At 36.1% G+C, this 12,868-nt stretch overlaps 1 protein-coding gene across 1 annotated transcript in view; it reads left to right on the top strand.

The window, feature by feature from the left end:
• Positions 1-10,259, top strand: part of trim47 (tripartite motif containing 47) — a 10,621-nt gene extending 362 nt beyond the window's left edge. The window contains exons 2-8 of the mRNA XM_059352033.1: positions 226-437; positions 3,339-3,384; positions 3,512-3,607; positions 4,926-5,150; positions 5,891-5,913; positions 6,022-6,143; positions 8,443-10,259. Of these exons, the coding sequence (XP_059208016.1) occupies positions 226-437; positions 3,339-3,384; positions 3,512-3,607; positions 4,926-5,150; positions 5,891-5,913; positions 6,022-6,143; positions 8,443-8,972 (1,254 nt within the window). The 3' untranslated portion in view covers positions 8,973-10,259. The remainder of the gene's footprint in view (positions 1-225; positions 438-3,338; positions 3,385-3,511; positions 3,608-4,925; positions 5,151-5,890; positions 5,914-6,021; positions 6,144-8,442) is intronic.
• The last annotated feature ends 2,609 nt before the right edge of the window (positions 10,260-12,868 follow it).

Here is a 12,868-nt window from a genome sequence, read left to right as displayed (position 1 = left end):
TGCTGGTTTTTAAAGATATTAGCTACGCAGTGCATTTTTTAGGCTACCGTTGCTATGATGGCTGCTAGTTAGCGTTGCTAACACTAAATTAATATAGTTTAGACGTCGTGCAGACAAATGCATGCAGGATGAATGAATATACGTTGTTTATAATTTATAAAATTGACTTTCCTTGGTTTCAAGCAGGTTTTAGCGTCTTCTTCATGTGTTTTCTTTGTTCTCCAGGTGTTCAATAAGAGGAGCTTCACTAAAAACTACCTGGTGCAGAACCTGGTGGCTAAACTGGACGACTTGGACTGTCTGGGCTCGTGTCCTGCACCCACTAAGCCCGTGACAGTGGACGGGAAATGTGATCAGCACGGAGAAGAACTGAAACTGTACTGCCAGACTGATAAAAGGCCCATCTGTGTGGTTTGCAGGGAGTCCAGAGCACACAGGTTGGTCGGTTTTGCACTTTTTTTTTCTTTGAAAATGATAATACTCTTTTGCAATTCCATCGCTGTCACTTGAGAATCACTGATTGCACAGGTCAGGATTTAAATTTGCAGATTTACATTTCATTATTTACATGCATAATTCCTCCTCAAAGTTTTCTATTGTGTTTTTCTACAAGTAATCTTGAAATACATGTTTGTAAATAGTACAATGAAAATGTTAAGGGGGTAACACACACACACAAAAAAACATACAACCAATACATACAATTTAAAAAAAAAATCAAAATCATGAAAAAAAGATTTAAAAAAGCAATATACACAATTGGAGCCCAACTGATATGGGATTTTTGAGAATCACTGATGGCACAGGTCAGGTTTGCAGATTTACATTTCATTATTTACATGCATAATTCCTCTTCAAAGTTTCCTATTGTGTTTTTCTACAAGTAATCTTGAAATACATGTTTGTAAATAGTACAATGAAAATGTTAGGGGGGTAACACACACACAAAAAAACATACAACCAATACATACAATAAAAAAAAAATCAAAATCATGAAAAAAAAAGATTTAAAAAAGCAATATACACAAGTGGAGCCCAACTGATATGGGATTTTTGAGAATCACTGATGGCACAGGTCAGGTTTGCAGATTTACATTTCATTATTTACATGCATAATTCCTCTTCAAAGTTTTCTATTGTGTTTTTCTACAAGTAATCTTGAAATACATGTTTGTAAATAGTACAATGAAAATGTTAGGGGGGTAACACACACAAAACAAACATACAACCAATACATACAATAAAAAATATTAAAATCATGAAAAAAAGATTTAAAAAAGCAATATACACAATTGGAGCCCAACTGATATGGAAATTTTGAGACCAATGCCGATACTGATTTTAGAGCGGAAATCCATCGATATCAACCCAGAAAGCTTTCTCCAACATAAAACTTTATTAAGAAATGACAGCTAGTGTACTGGAAATATTTATTCACTGAACTTGATGATAATCACATGGTTTTAGATGCATTGCATTGGAAAATTGTTGTGCAATTCTCTATAAACTGTATCTGTCACTAACGAATAAACATAAATGAATGAAATTGCTGACTCCACTTTAATGAGATAACTCATTCACTGTAAACTGGACCTCTTTATCTGTTTAGAACTCATTCCTCTGCAGAACCTTGAAGCTCTTTCTGCCTTAAATGGGCAAAATGTGGCCAATATATAAGTTATACTGACTCACTGTGCTCTGGGCATTTAAAGCCTCAACATGATGACTTTTAGAGATAAGAAATTAGGTGAAATTTCCTTCACATTTCTGATGAATAGATACCAAAGTTTACCAGGACTGCACAATTTCATTATTTTAACTTTTTTGTTTTATTAGATAATTTCAAACAAAGTCAGCAAGAGCAGGAACTGAAGCTGTTGATGCATTTATTTGATTTTGAGAGTGTTGAACTTGCCTCTTCTTCACATCCTAACAAAGTGTTCCAGGAGAGTTTATCAGCACAACTGCGGGTACAGAAAGTACAATCGCTGCTGTCTTTAAAGCAAACGATGTCTGGATTGGTATGCATACAGTATAAAGGAAGGGTGAGAAGGGGCTGTGGGAAGAACGGAGGTTGGATGGAAATTTCCACTACAGTGAATTTACTAAACTAGTGCAGTGCCTGTAGGAAGTATATTCGTATAGTGGGAGATCAAGTAGAATCACGAATAACAGAATCTGCACATTAAATGCCACACTATAATGTCTGTAACTCCATAAAACACTTATTTTTCATAAGGTACCACACCATCCAGCACATTGAACATTGATATTCGCTGGAAACTATTAGAATATTATTGGAAAATCGAACCTCGTAGCGCACTTTAAAACTCTGAAAGAATCTAATCCCAACATTTTAGTTTCATTTCAGCAGAAAAGAATAATATTAGCAGCTTCTACGGCTGCCAAGAAAACCATTATAAAGAACTGGTTTGAACCTGTCACGAATGTCAAGAGAACCTGGCTTTTATTGTTTTTTGATGTCTGTCTTCTTGAGAGGTCAACAGCCAGGATTAATAATGCTAGACCTGAAACCATAATCAATTGGGTCTAAAGCTATCGCTGTGGTAAATACTTTGAATCTAACTAACATTTCATATGATTCTCTTTTTATCCTGGAATCTGTGTATATTACCAGTCTCTCTATATTTCTGTTTGGGCTAAATTTATGTTGTTGTGTGTGGTTTTTTTTTGGTCATCTGTCTGTTTTTGCCGTGTGGCTTTGTACTGGTGTATCGTTGTTTTCATTTTTTGTTGTTGTGGTTATCCTTTATATTATTCTTTGTATGTTATTTGTGTGTACATTATGTCTAATTTGTAAATATGTTCCTGAGTCTTTGTTGTCTAGAATTGTGTTTTAGTGTTTTGTTTTCATATTGTGGCTCCTAATAAGTAATCCACTGTTCTTTTCTTTGTTTCTTCGTTAATAAAAATAATTATAAAAAAAAAAAAGAAAAAAAACTCTGAAAGATTGGTAGGCTAAATAGACTTCAGATGAGATGAGTCAGGGTGGAAATCCAGAATGAATTATCGGGGCGGAGCTCCACTAAAAGGCGTCCGGTGGGAAAAGGGTCAATGCTGCAACACGAACTACGTAAATAATGATATTTTGACACACACACACATACAGATGCTTCTTGCTTGTATAGATAGATTTTATTGAACCCTCCCCTCATCAAGCCGTAGTTTGAACACAAACATGGCATTACTATATGCAAAGTCTTCACATTGAGATTTTTTGCTCGTGTAATATTTTCTCGAGATGTTTTTAAACTATTGTGCAGCATTAAAAAAACCATAATTTTTACCCGTAACGTTTCATTTCCTTGTCTTTTCAGGCACCACGAGGTGGCACCAGTGCCAGAAGTGGTGAATGACATGAAGGTAAGTCTAAATGTTTGATTTAACCAGGATGTGTTTTCTTCTGTGTGTAAAAAGGCCTTTTCACATATCTTATTCACTACATGTGAAATATTTACAGAGTTGTTGTTTTTTTGGCGTGTTTGTCCAGATGGAGTTGAAGCTGAGGCTCATGGAGCTCAACTGGCAGAAGTCTCAATGTGTGAAAGTTGTAACAGCTGATGAGCGCACCAGAAGTGAAGTTAAGGTATGGAACGGACATTTTATTAGCTGGTGACATTTATATGTCATACATCTGTATGTTTATTGTGTATGTTTAATTTAGGAAATCTTCCAAAGAATACAACCATCTGTAGCTTATTAATTTAACCATATTTAATTAAATTAACCCTGTAGTGTTCCACCCCAGTTTATAGAGAACTGGGGGTTGTGGCAGTGGGTTTTTATGGGGAGACGGCAGGTCAAGAGTAGATGGTGTCATCTGGAACCTGGAGATTAATTTGAGATACAGCTCAGCACTGTGTGTCAAGTTCTTTAAGTGATGAATTTCATAAGCCAATCTTTAGATCTTCTAGTTTTATATGGTACCAATACTCTTAAGCCTTAAAAGTGAGTCTGCTACAGCTATTGGAAGAAAACAATGTTGGAGTTAAATTCCACATCCAGCTCCTGCAGTACATGATGTATAAACATTGGGATACACACTGCTCTGACCCCATTTACACTCCTCTTCATCCAGGGCCTTAACCGAGGTTTAGAGGTTTGAGGTCCAGAATTTTTTCTTTTAATTTATTTCAGGGTATGCATAATTCATGCCCAAATGACACTTACAATGCAACATGAACTACACACAGACACAGATTCATCAGATATTGAATCACTTAATTAATGTAATTATTGACAAAATCTATCTATCTATCTATCTAATATGAGTATTACAATTATAACAAATGAAGCAAAACACATTTAGGTTTAATTTGAGTTTGAGAGACTTTATCCTGCATGCTGGTGGCTTCTTAAAGAATGAAAATGACAGTACAGACTGCAACAGCATTTTTATTTGAAAGACTTAAAATTTTCATTTTAAAATCCACACTTTTTGCAAAAAGCATGCCCCTTTCCCTTGAAGTCAAAGTCCAAAGTGCTGTACAGTTATTAAAATAGAATAAATCATACACAAATAGGTATAAATAAAAACAATGAAAAACAATAAAATACTAAAAACGGTAAAACAATAAAATAAAATAGAATAAAATAGTAATAAAAGCTCAATCCAAAACAGAGTTAGAGATAAAAAAGACAAATAAAAGGGTAAAAGTAGAAAAGAAAGAAAGCCAAGGATTCTGCCTAGCTGGGACTGAACGCCAAGGAGAATAAATAGGTTTTTAATAATGTTGAAGCTTTCAGTGAGAAGGGGAAGTCCTCCTTCCATGCCGTCTGGATTTGGTGGTGTATATATTTTTCTTGGAAGACATTTCCCATTTCATCCATCCATTCATTCCTCTTGTAAACTCTATGGAAAACGGCTTCATCGATCCTTCCTCCTGAACATCTGTTTCCTCCAGTCGAAGAAACAGAGGCTGAAGGAGAAGATCGAGGCGGATGTGGGGGCCCTGGTCCAGTTCCTGCTGGATGAGAGAGACTCGTTGCTGGAGAGCCTGGACGCTGAGGAGGTGGCCACCATGGCCGTCATCGACGAGAACCTGAAGATCGTGGAGACGGAGATGGCGGCTGTGGACAAAGCCATCGCTGATATCCACGGCCACATCAGTGGGAAGACCAGCCTGGAGGTGAGTCCAACACAAACACACAGGTCATTTATCTTTGACAATTTGACTCCGTATCAGCATCTACGGAGTTAAACTGTGGAATAAGTTAAGTGTGGAAGTATAGAAAAGCCAAAACATAAGACAGTTTAAAAGCAAATATAAAGACATCATCTTTACAAAGTACAGACATTTAGAAAAGCCTCTGTAACATGGACATATGGAGACTGTAGTTTTGTAATATACATGGTAATTGTATTTATGTTTATAATATTTATATATATATATATATATATATAGTAATTTACAATATACATGTATAGGTATTCACAATGTTATATAAATTGTTTATAGTATATGTGTGTATATATATATATATATATATATATAATTAAATAAATAATATATATATATATATATATATATAATTAAATAAATAATATATATATATATATATATATACTGGACCGTTAAGGGGTAGGACTAGATACGTTTTTTTACTTCTTCCTACCGAATTTCGAGCTTGCAGAAAGTGTCTTTTTTTTCAATTTTTTTTGCTTTTTTGTTTTGTTTTTTTATTTATTCATCTATTAATATTTAAACTTGTTTTTTTTATTGCTTGCATTATCGAAATAAAGACAATCAATCAATCTTTTCACCAACATGTTGTTAATAAAATCATGTTATGAGATGTATTGCTGCACTGAGTTTAAGATCAATATGAAGTTTATTCAATAGTAAAAAAACTGATTCTCTCCCAACAGAGCCTTGCTGAGACCTTCAATGAGTAAGAAGCTTCCCGTTGTTTATTTGATACGTACCTATAAAAATCACATTAAAATGGACTTAATCTTTGTATTATTATATTTTGTTAATTTCTTTTTTTCTTCCACAGAGTCATCCACTGCAAGCCTTTCACGTCCATGGAAACGGTGAACTGTCCGACTGAATTCACAGACTTCTCAGGGCCCTTCCAGCTCATCATGTGGAAGAAGATGATGCACGTGCTGCACACCAGTGAGTTCACTCTGCAAACAGAAGCATGCACATGCACGTTTTTAGATGCTTTTTTCTTAATTTAGGATATTTTGCATGTCGTTGTGGCGCAGCGGTCAGCACTGTCACCTCAGCAGGGGGTCGGCTTCAGATACGTTTTCCTGTGTGGAGCTAGCATGTTCTTCCTGTGTGGAGCTAGCATGTTCTTCCTGTGTGGAGCTAGCATCTTCTTCCTGTGTGGAGCTAGCATGTTCTTCCTGTGTGGAGTTAGCATGTTCTTCCTGTGTGGAGCTAGCATGTTCTTCCTGTGTGGAGCTAGCATGTTCTTCCTGTGTGGAGCTAGCATGTTCTTCCTGTGTGGAGCTAGCATGTTCTTCCTGTGTGGAGTTAGCATGTTCTTCCTGTGTGGAGCTAGCATGTTCTTCCTGTGTGGAGCTAGCATGTTCTTCCTGTGTGGAGTTAGCATGTTCTTCCTGTGTGGAGCTAGCATGTTCTTCCTGTGTAGAGTTAGCATGTTCTTCCTGTGCATGCATGGTTTATTTACTCCAAATGCTGCCGTTTCCCCTCACAGTCCAAAGACATGCAGTTTAATTGGCGACTCTAGATTATTAATATAATATTAATATGTTTAAATTGGAATGTACTCATTGAAAAAATGCTTGATTTTTAACATAAACTAGAGTTTCATCTATGTAATCACGCATGTGAACTATTTTTAAAAATATTTAAAATAAGATAATCCCATAGACATATTACTTTGTTTTCTGGCATCTTGAAGCAGACAAACGAAGCCAGACAATATCTAGATAAATCCGCTACACTGGAAACTAGCAAGAATTAAATGATTATGATTAAAATATGCAATTGAAGTTAATATAAAAACATTTAAATATACATTGATTGCTGCAAGTATAAATTTACTACCTTTACTTCTTGCAGTTGCAATTATAGTATTCATTTAAATGTGGCAATGAAGCCTTTGATAGTCTAGCAATGTTTTGTTTCGGTACCTTGAAAGTGCATGAAAAGAGCTCCTGAAGAGCTGCACAGACCTTCACCACATCCCACACAATGTGAGCAGCAGTGGTATTTTGTGAGCCGAGAAAAAATTTAAAAAACTGCGATTAGAAAAATTAAGTGGCATCCAACTGAGAAGTTGTTTGGCCAAAGCGGACTGATACTGTGACAATTAATGCAAATTGGCCCTTTCTAGTTGACTAGTCTGCCTGTTTTCTGGGACTTGGATTCATCTTTTTTTTTTTGCCAGATGTCCTGCCAGCTTCCTCCCAGTCTCAGGTGGTTTTAGTTTCAATCCAATCCTGTCCCCCTTTATTTGTTTTGCACATTTAAACAACACAAACGTCTCCAAAGTGCTGTACATAAAATCAACAATAAAACAAACAATTCCATATACCAATCAGCAATAAATAATAAGTGTATAAATCTAAAATGATGCCATAAATAAAACAATACAATCAAACAGATGAACATAGTAAAATAAAATAAAAGACGTAGTAAAAGAAATAAAAGACACAGAGGACCACAAAACACTTGCTTCTCTTTTTCTTTTCTGTTCTTTTGTGCTCAAGGACACGTTTTCTCTCCTCCTGCTCATTCTGCTGCCAACTTGTTGTTATCGATGTTTTATTGATTTTATTGTTATGGTATTGACATCAGCCTGCCAAAGGGACTAAAGATGGAAATTAGCTGTTGGCTATAATCTTGCATATTTACATGTATATGTTCATAAATATGTATTGTCCCTGTTTTAACCCATTGAGGCCTGAAAAATCGCTGGGCGATTTTAAAATAAGCCTCTAATTTTCTGGAAAAATTCTGGAAAAAAAAGTGTCAACTCTTCTACTAAATAATAGATTTTTCAGCCTCTGTAGCAGATAGAAATTAAATTAAAAAAGGAAACGAAACAAATCCTGGAGGTTCACCTGTTAGATGACATGGCTCTAAATAATTTACTGGTCACATATTTTAAATGTGTTCATCTTGTTCCTGCTCATTCAAGCAGAGCGATAAAATGTTAAAAAAACAGTAAAATGGCATGATGTCATGCCTGTTAAAGTGACTCAGAGCAATTAAGAGAGAAATTAACAAGTCTAAGAATGTAAGAAAGATGTAGGGAATTAAAAAAGACGATACATTAAGATGATTAAATAAAATTTAGAGCTTATACAAATACTACAAAACGACGTATCTGCTTTCCAGGCTTCAATGGGTTAAATAAATAAACTCAAACTCAAACTCATGCAGTGTTAAAAAGCCAAGGAATAAAAAATGTATTTTCTCCCCGTCTCTTCCTGTGCAGTGCCTCAGAACCTCACCTTGGACCCGGACACGGCTCACCCGAACCTGCTCATCTCAGACTTCGACACCAAAGTGGAGGAGGGCCGCGTCCGCAACCAGGAGCCGGACCTGCCGGCCCGCTTCACGCGCTTCTGCGGCGTCCTGGCCACGGCCCAGTACGCCAGCGGGCAGCACTACTGGGAGGTGGACGTGAAGGATAAAGGCGTGTGGTACCTGGGCGTCACCACCGAGTGCAGCAACAGGAAGGGCTTCGTCAGCCTCACGCCCTCCTCCGGCTACTGGAGCCTGTGTCTGCAGGACCGCCTCTACGCCAACGGCGAGGACGGACGCATCCCCGTGGCCGACTACTGGAACTCGCCTCGGGTCGGCGTGTTCCTGGACTACGACAACGGGCGCCTTAGTTTCTACGACGCCGTCACCATGAAGAGACTGTACATGTTTGACACGTGCTTCGAGGAGCCCGTCTACCCGTTCTTCAGCCCGGGGAAGAACGACCCGGGCAGCCGGCTGCAGATATGTCACTATTACTGAGAGAGAGATTAAATCCACATATTTGATAGTAAACTGAAGAATACCAGAGTTGTCAATGGTGCGATTGGCAAAGGTTTTAATCTGACGGGGTCAGTGTGGAGCAGCAGGGCGGCGCCTGTTGACCCTGCAGCCATGTACTGTAGTCTAATGTACGCATTAGAGACGCTACTTGTTGGTCTTACTGCTGTTAGAAAATAAGAGTTTCACCAGGTGTGTTGTCGCACTTTGGTTGTAACAAAGAGCTTCGTTTTTCTCATATCGTGAGGTCGAACATTTGAAATTAGACACACACACTGTAGGCCTTCTGGAGAGGTGCTCTGTTGTCCATCACTGTGTCTGCTGGGACGGAGAACGTCCCGACAGCGTCCACTACGCCATACTGCTCTACGGCAAGATTGGCTCCTTTTTTTTTCTTTTTTTTTTTTGCCAGGCAGGGTCAGTGTGTTGTCTTGTTGAGTAGGAATGCAAGGAAGTATGACATTATCACATTGATACTTAAGACACTACTACTTAAAACACTACAGATCCCCTCAGATTTTAAACAGCAGAAGATCAAAGTGTCAATTTTGAGTGAAATTTTTTGATTTTTCAGCTCCCAGACATCGATATCCTTTATTTAATCATCTTAATGTATCGCCTTTTTTAATTCCCTACATCTTTCTAACATTCTTAGACTTGATAATTCCTCTTAATTGCTCTGAGTCACTTTAACAGGCATGACATCATGCCATTTTACTGTTTTTAAACATTTTATCGCTCTGCTTGAATGAGCAGGAACAAGATGAACACATTTAAAATATGTGACCAATAAATTATTTAGAGCCATTTAGAGTCATTTAACAGGTGAACCTCCAGGATTTGTTCTCATGGACTTAAACACTAAAGTGTAAACCCAGTGAATGCTGAATGAAAGTTTTAGTTTTTTTGTTAGCTTTTTTACAAACTACCTTTAGCATTTCCTTCCTTCTATTCCATGATATCTGATATCCTGCTTTCTGTTCTTAATCGGTAGCTGTTGTTGGTCCTGATGTTTTTAAGGTCTATTATCAATTTCAGTCAAGTGTAATTTCTATTTTTCTTTATTGATGTTGAATGTGAAAATACATGTATCTGGACAATTCTATTTTTTCCTTCCTTCCTTCATAAACTTCTGATTTAAACATTTTCTTTTTTTTGAGATTATCTTTATGGGTTTTTATTTTTGCTTGTGCAGATTTCAACTGTGTAGTTTTGGACCTACAAGTTTGCCATCTAACAGGGTATTTTATTTTATTTTTTTCCTTTTTTTTAATAAACTTATCGAGGAGCATTTGACAGCATGATCAGCAACGATGTTGATCTCATGTTGCTCCTGTTTGAGTTTATTCTTCATGTTTTTGGACTGCAAAACTCTGTCAAAAACTTAACTTCTGAGTATTTGCTGATAAATGTTTTGTCTGATGATTTATGGTTTACCTCATTTAAAAGCTATACATGCTGTTCATCGCTGGGCTGTCTTGATAAATGTGACAAAGAAACTTGGTGAGTCCTGTTTGTGGCCCTTCACCTGCTTTAACTGTGTTTAACTTCGTGTTTCTCAGACTTTACATTGAGATTAAAAGAGGAAAAAGAATTGGTTTTATTTTCCTTAAAGCCTTCATTGTCCACTTGCTGTACACAATATTCTCAGTGTCTTAGCCTTATTTTCCTCTATATGGGTGACAAATATGAGAACAAAACAAATCTTTTTGATTGGGATAGACGTATTATTAGCCTTTAACCCTCTGAACATGTTTTATTTATAACATTGCCAAAAATGCTAAATCATAGAAAGAAACTGTAACAACAGGCATTATCATCTAGTGCCTGAATGGATCATAGGTTATGTTAGAAAAAGGAAAATGAAGCATAAAATTGTGATATTTCTTATAGCTTTATTCTACATGTCTCATTTAAAATGTCACTAAAAAATGTTTGGAATGAACCAGATCCTGTTAAAAACATTAAATTCTCCTCAGAGACACCGAAGACATGATTGATTCTGCTGAGACAAACCGTCATATACGGACAAATATTCACTGAAAATCTGTTTACACAGAGCAGAGAGGATGGAAACTGCAAATAGTTTAAAATGTATAATGTCGACAACCAATGTTTGTTTTTTTCCCCAATATTCATGACACTTGTGGGCAAAGGGTTATGTATGTAAAAATACCATTTAAAGAAGAGAAATTCTGCACAAAAGACACTTGAGGAGTTCAGTTTTTCTAGACATAATTGTGCTGATTCCAGAGATCTGCAGTGTATATATATATATATATATATATATATCAATCAATTATGATATATATTGCAGTGTCGAGTAAAATGTAAAAAGAGCAAGAAACAGCTTGGGGTTCAGAGGGTTATAATTGTTATTCCTGAATGCTTTTTTTGCAAAGTTTCTGTTTCTGTGAATTGTTAAGTGAGTAGAAGACGAGCAAAGCTCCAAAAGGCAAAAAAAACCCTTAAATATAAAGCATTATTTTCAACATTTTAGGCAAGAATATTATATTATTTTGTCAGTAGTAACCTAGTACAATAAAGAAAAGGAGCACTTATGTTTGGGCACCCTGAGGATCAAACGCTGCTGTGTAGAAGTTCTTGTTAAAACTCCTTTTTGTTTACATCCTGAACCATTTTCCAGGAAGGTTTTCAGTGACCAGGCTGCTGCTGCGGAGAGTAAAGAGGATTCTCAAGAGGCTGTTTGCTATTCTGGTTCTCGTTTAACCTTCAGAGACAGTTTGGTGTTGCTGATTCAGTTTTCATACTGCAAGAACATTTAAGGAGGAGGTGAGAAAAGCGAGTTCTCTCCTCCTGCTGCTCTGATAATGACTCAGTGGTGACTTGTTTCCTGTCCCTTCACAGGGATGTGCTTTTAATGAAGGGCCATTTATAAATAGTTGACCATTCAGTGTGATACAAATGCATTAACATGAATATGTCTGCTTATTAGACTGATTTAAAGTGTGTTTGTTTGCTCCACACAAAAAACATGAGCACAAATTGTAAAAGCTGCTTGTGTGACCTTATGCAACAGATTCTGAACGTCATTCTTTTATGACTCATTTGGGTTCCAGATAAAAGTCTCTAAAGATAGATGCTGATTTTGACAGTTTTCCAATATCTGAATATTCAGTATCTTTAAAAACGTATTGTAATGGAAGGGGAAAAAATCAATAAAACAATGGGTCTAATGCAGCAATATTCTCTTCAATATATCATATAATGTCTTATTTTTCTCATATCAAGAGAAGAATAATGAGATGCTGCCAAAAAAGGCAGTAAAAAGATGTTCAGCAGTAGTGAAATCAAGGTACTGTAAGATAAGCAGTAGTGGAAGAAGTATTCAGATCACTTACTGAAGTAAAAGACACACTGAAGTTACTCCACTACAGTAAAAGTCCTGCATTCAAAACTTACTGAAGTAAAAGTACAAAGGTATATGCATCAAAATGTACTTTTCTTTTTTTTTTTTTTTTTTTTGGACCAAAGAAAGACACAAAATGACCAAAAAAGACACAAAATGGCCAAAAAAAGACACTAACCCATTTAAAAAAGACACAAAATTACAAAAAAGACACAAAATGACCAAATAGACACAACATTACCAAAAAAGACACAAAATGATCTAAAAAGACACAAAATTACCAAAAAAAGACACAAAATTAACAAAAAAGACACAAAATTAACAAAAAAAAGACACAATTATTAAAAAAAGACACAAAACTATCCAAAAAAGACACAAAATCATTCAAAAATTGTAAAATTCAAAATGTACTTTTCAAAAGTAAAAGTATTTATTACGCAGAATGGCCCCACATATATTGTTTTATATATCCCATATATATTATTGGATTAATTTTGTTTCTTTCGTA

The sequence above is a fragment of the Centropristis striata genome, chromosome 15 (genome assembly GCF_030273125.1).
Source record: "Centropristis striata isolate RG_2023a ecotype Rhode Island chromosome 15, C.striata_1.0, whole genome shotgun sequence".
NCBI lineage: Eukaryota > Metazoa > Chordata > Actinopteri > Perciformes > Serranidae > Centropristis > Centropristis striata.
Note: the sequence above shows the minus strand (reverse complement) of the source record. Positions and strands in the feature narration are given on the sequence as shown.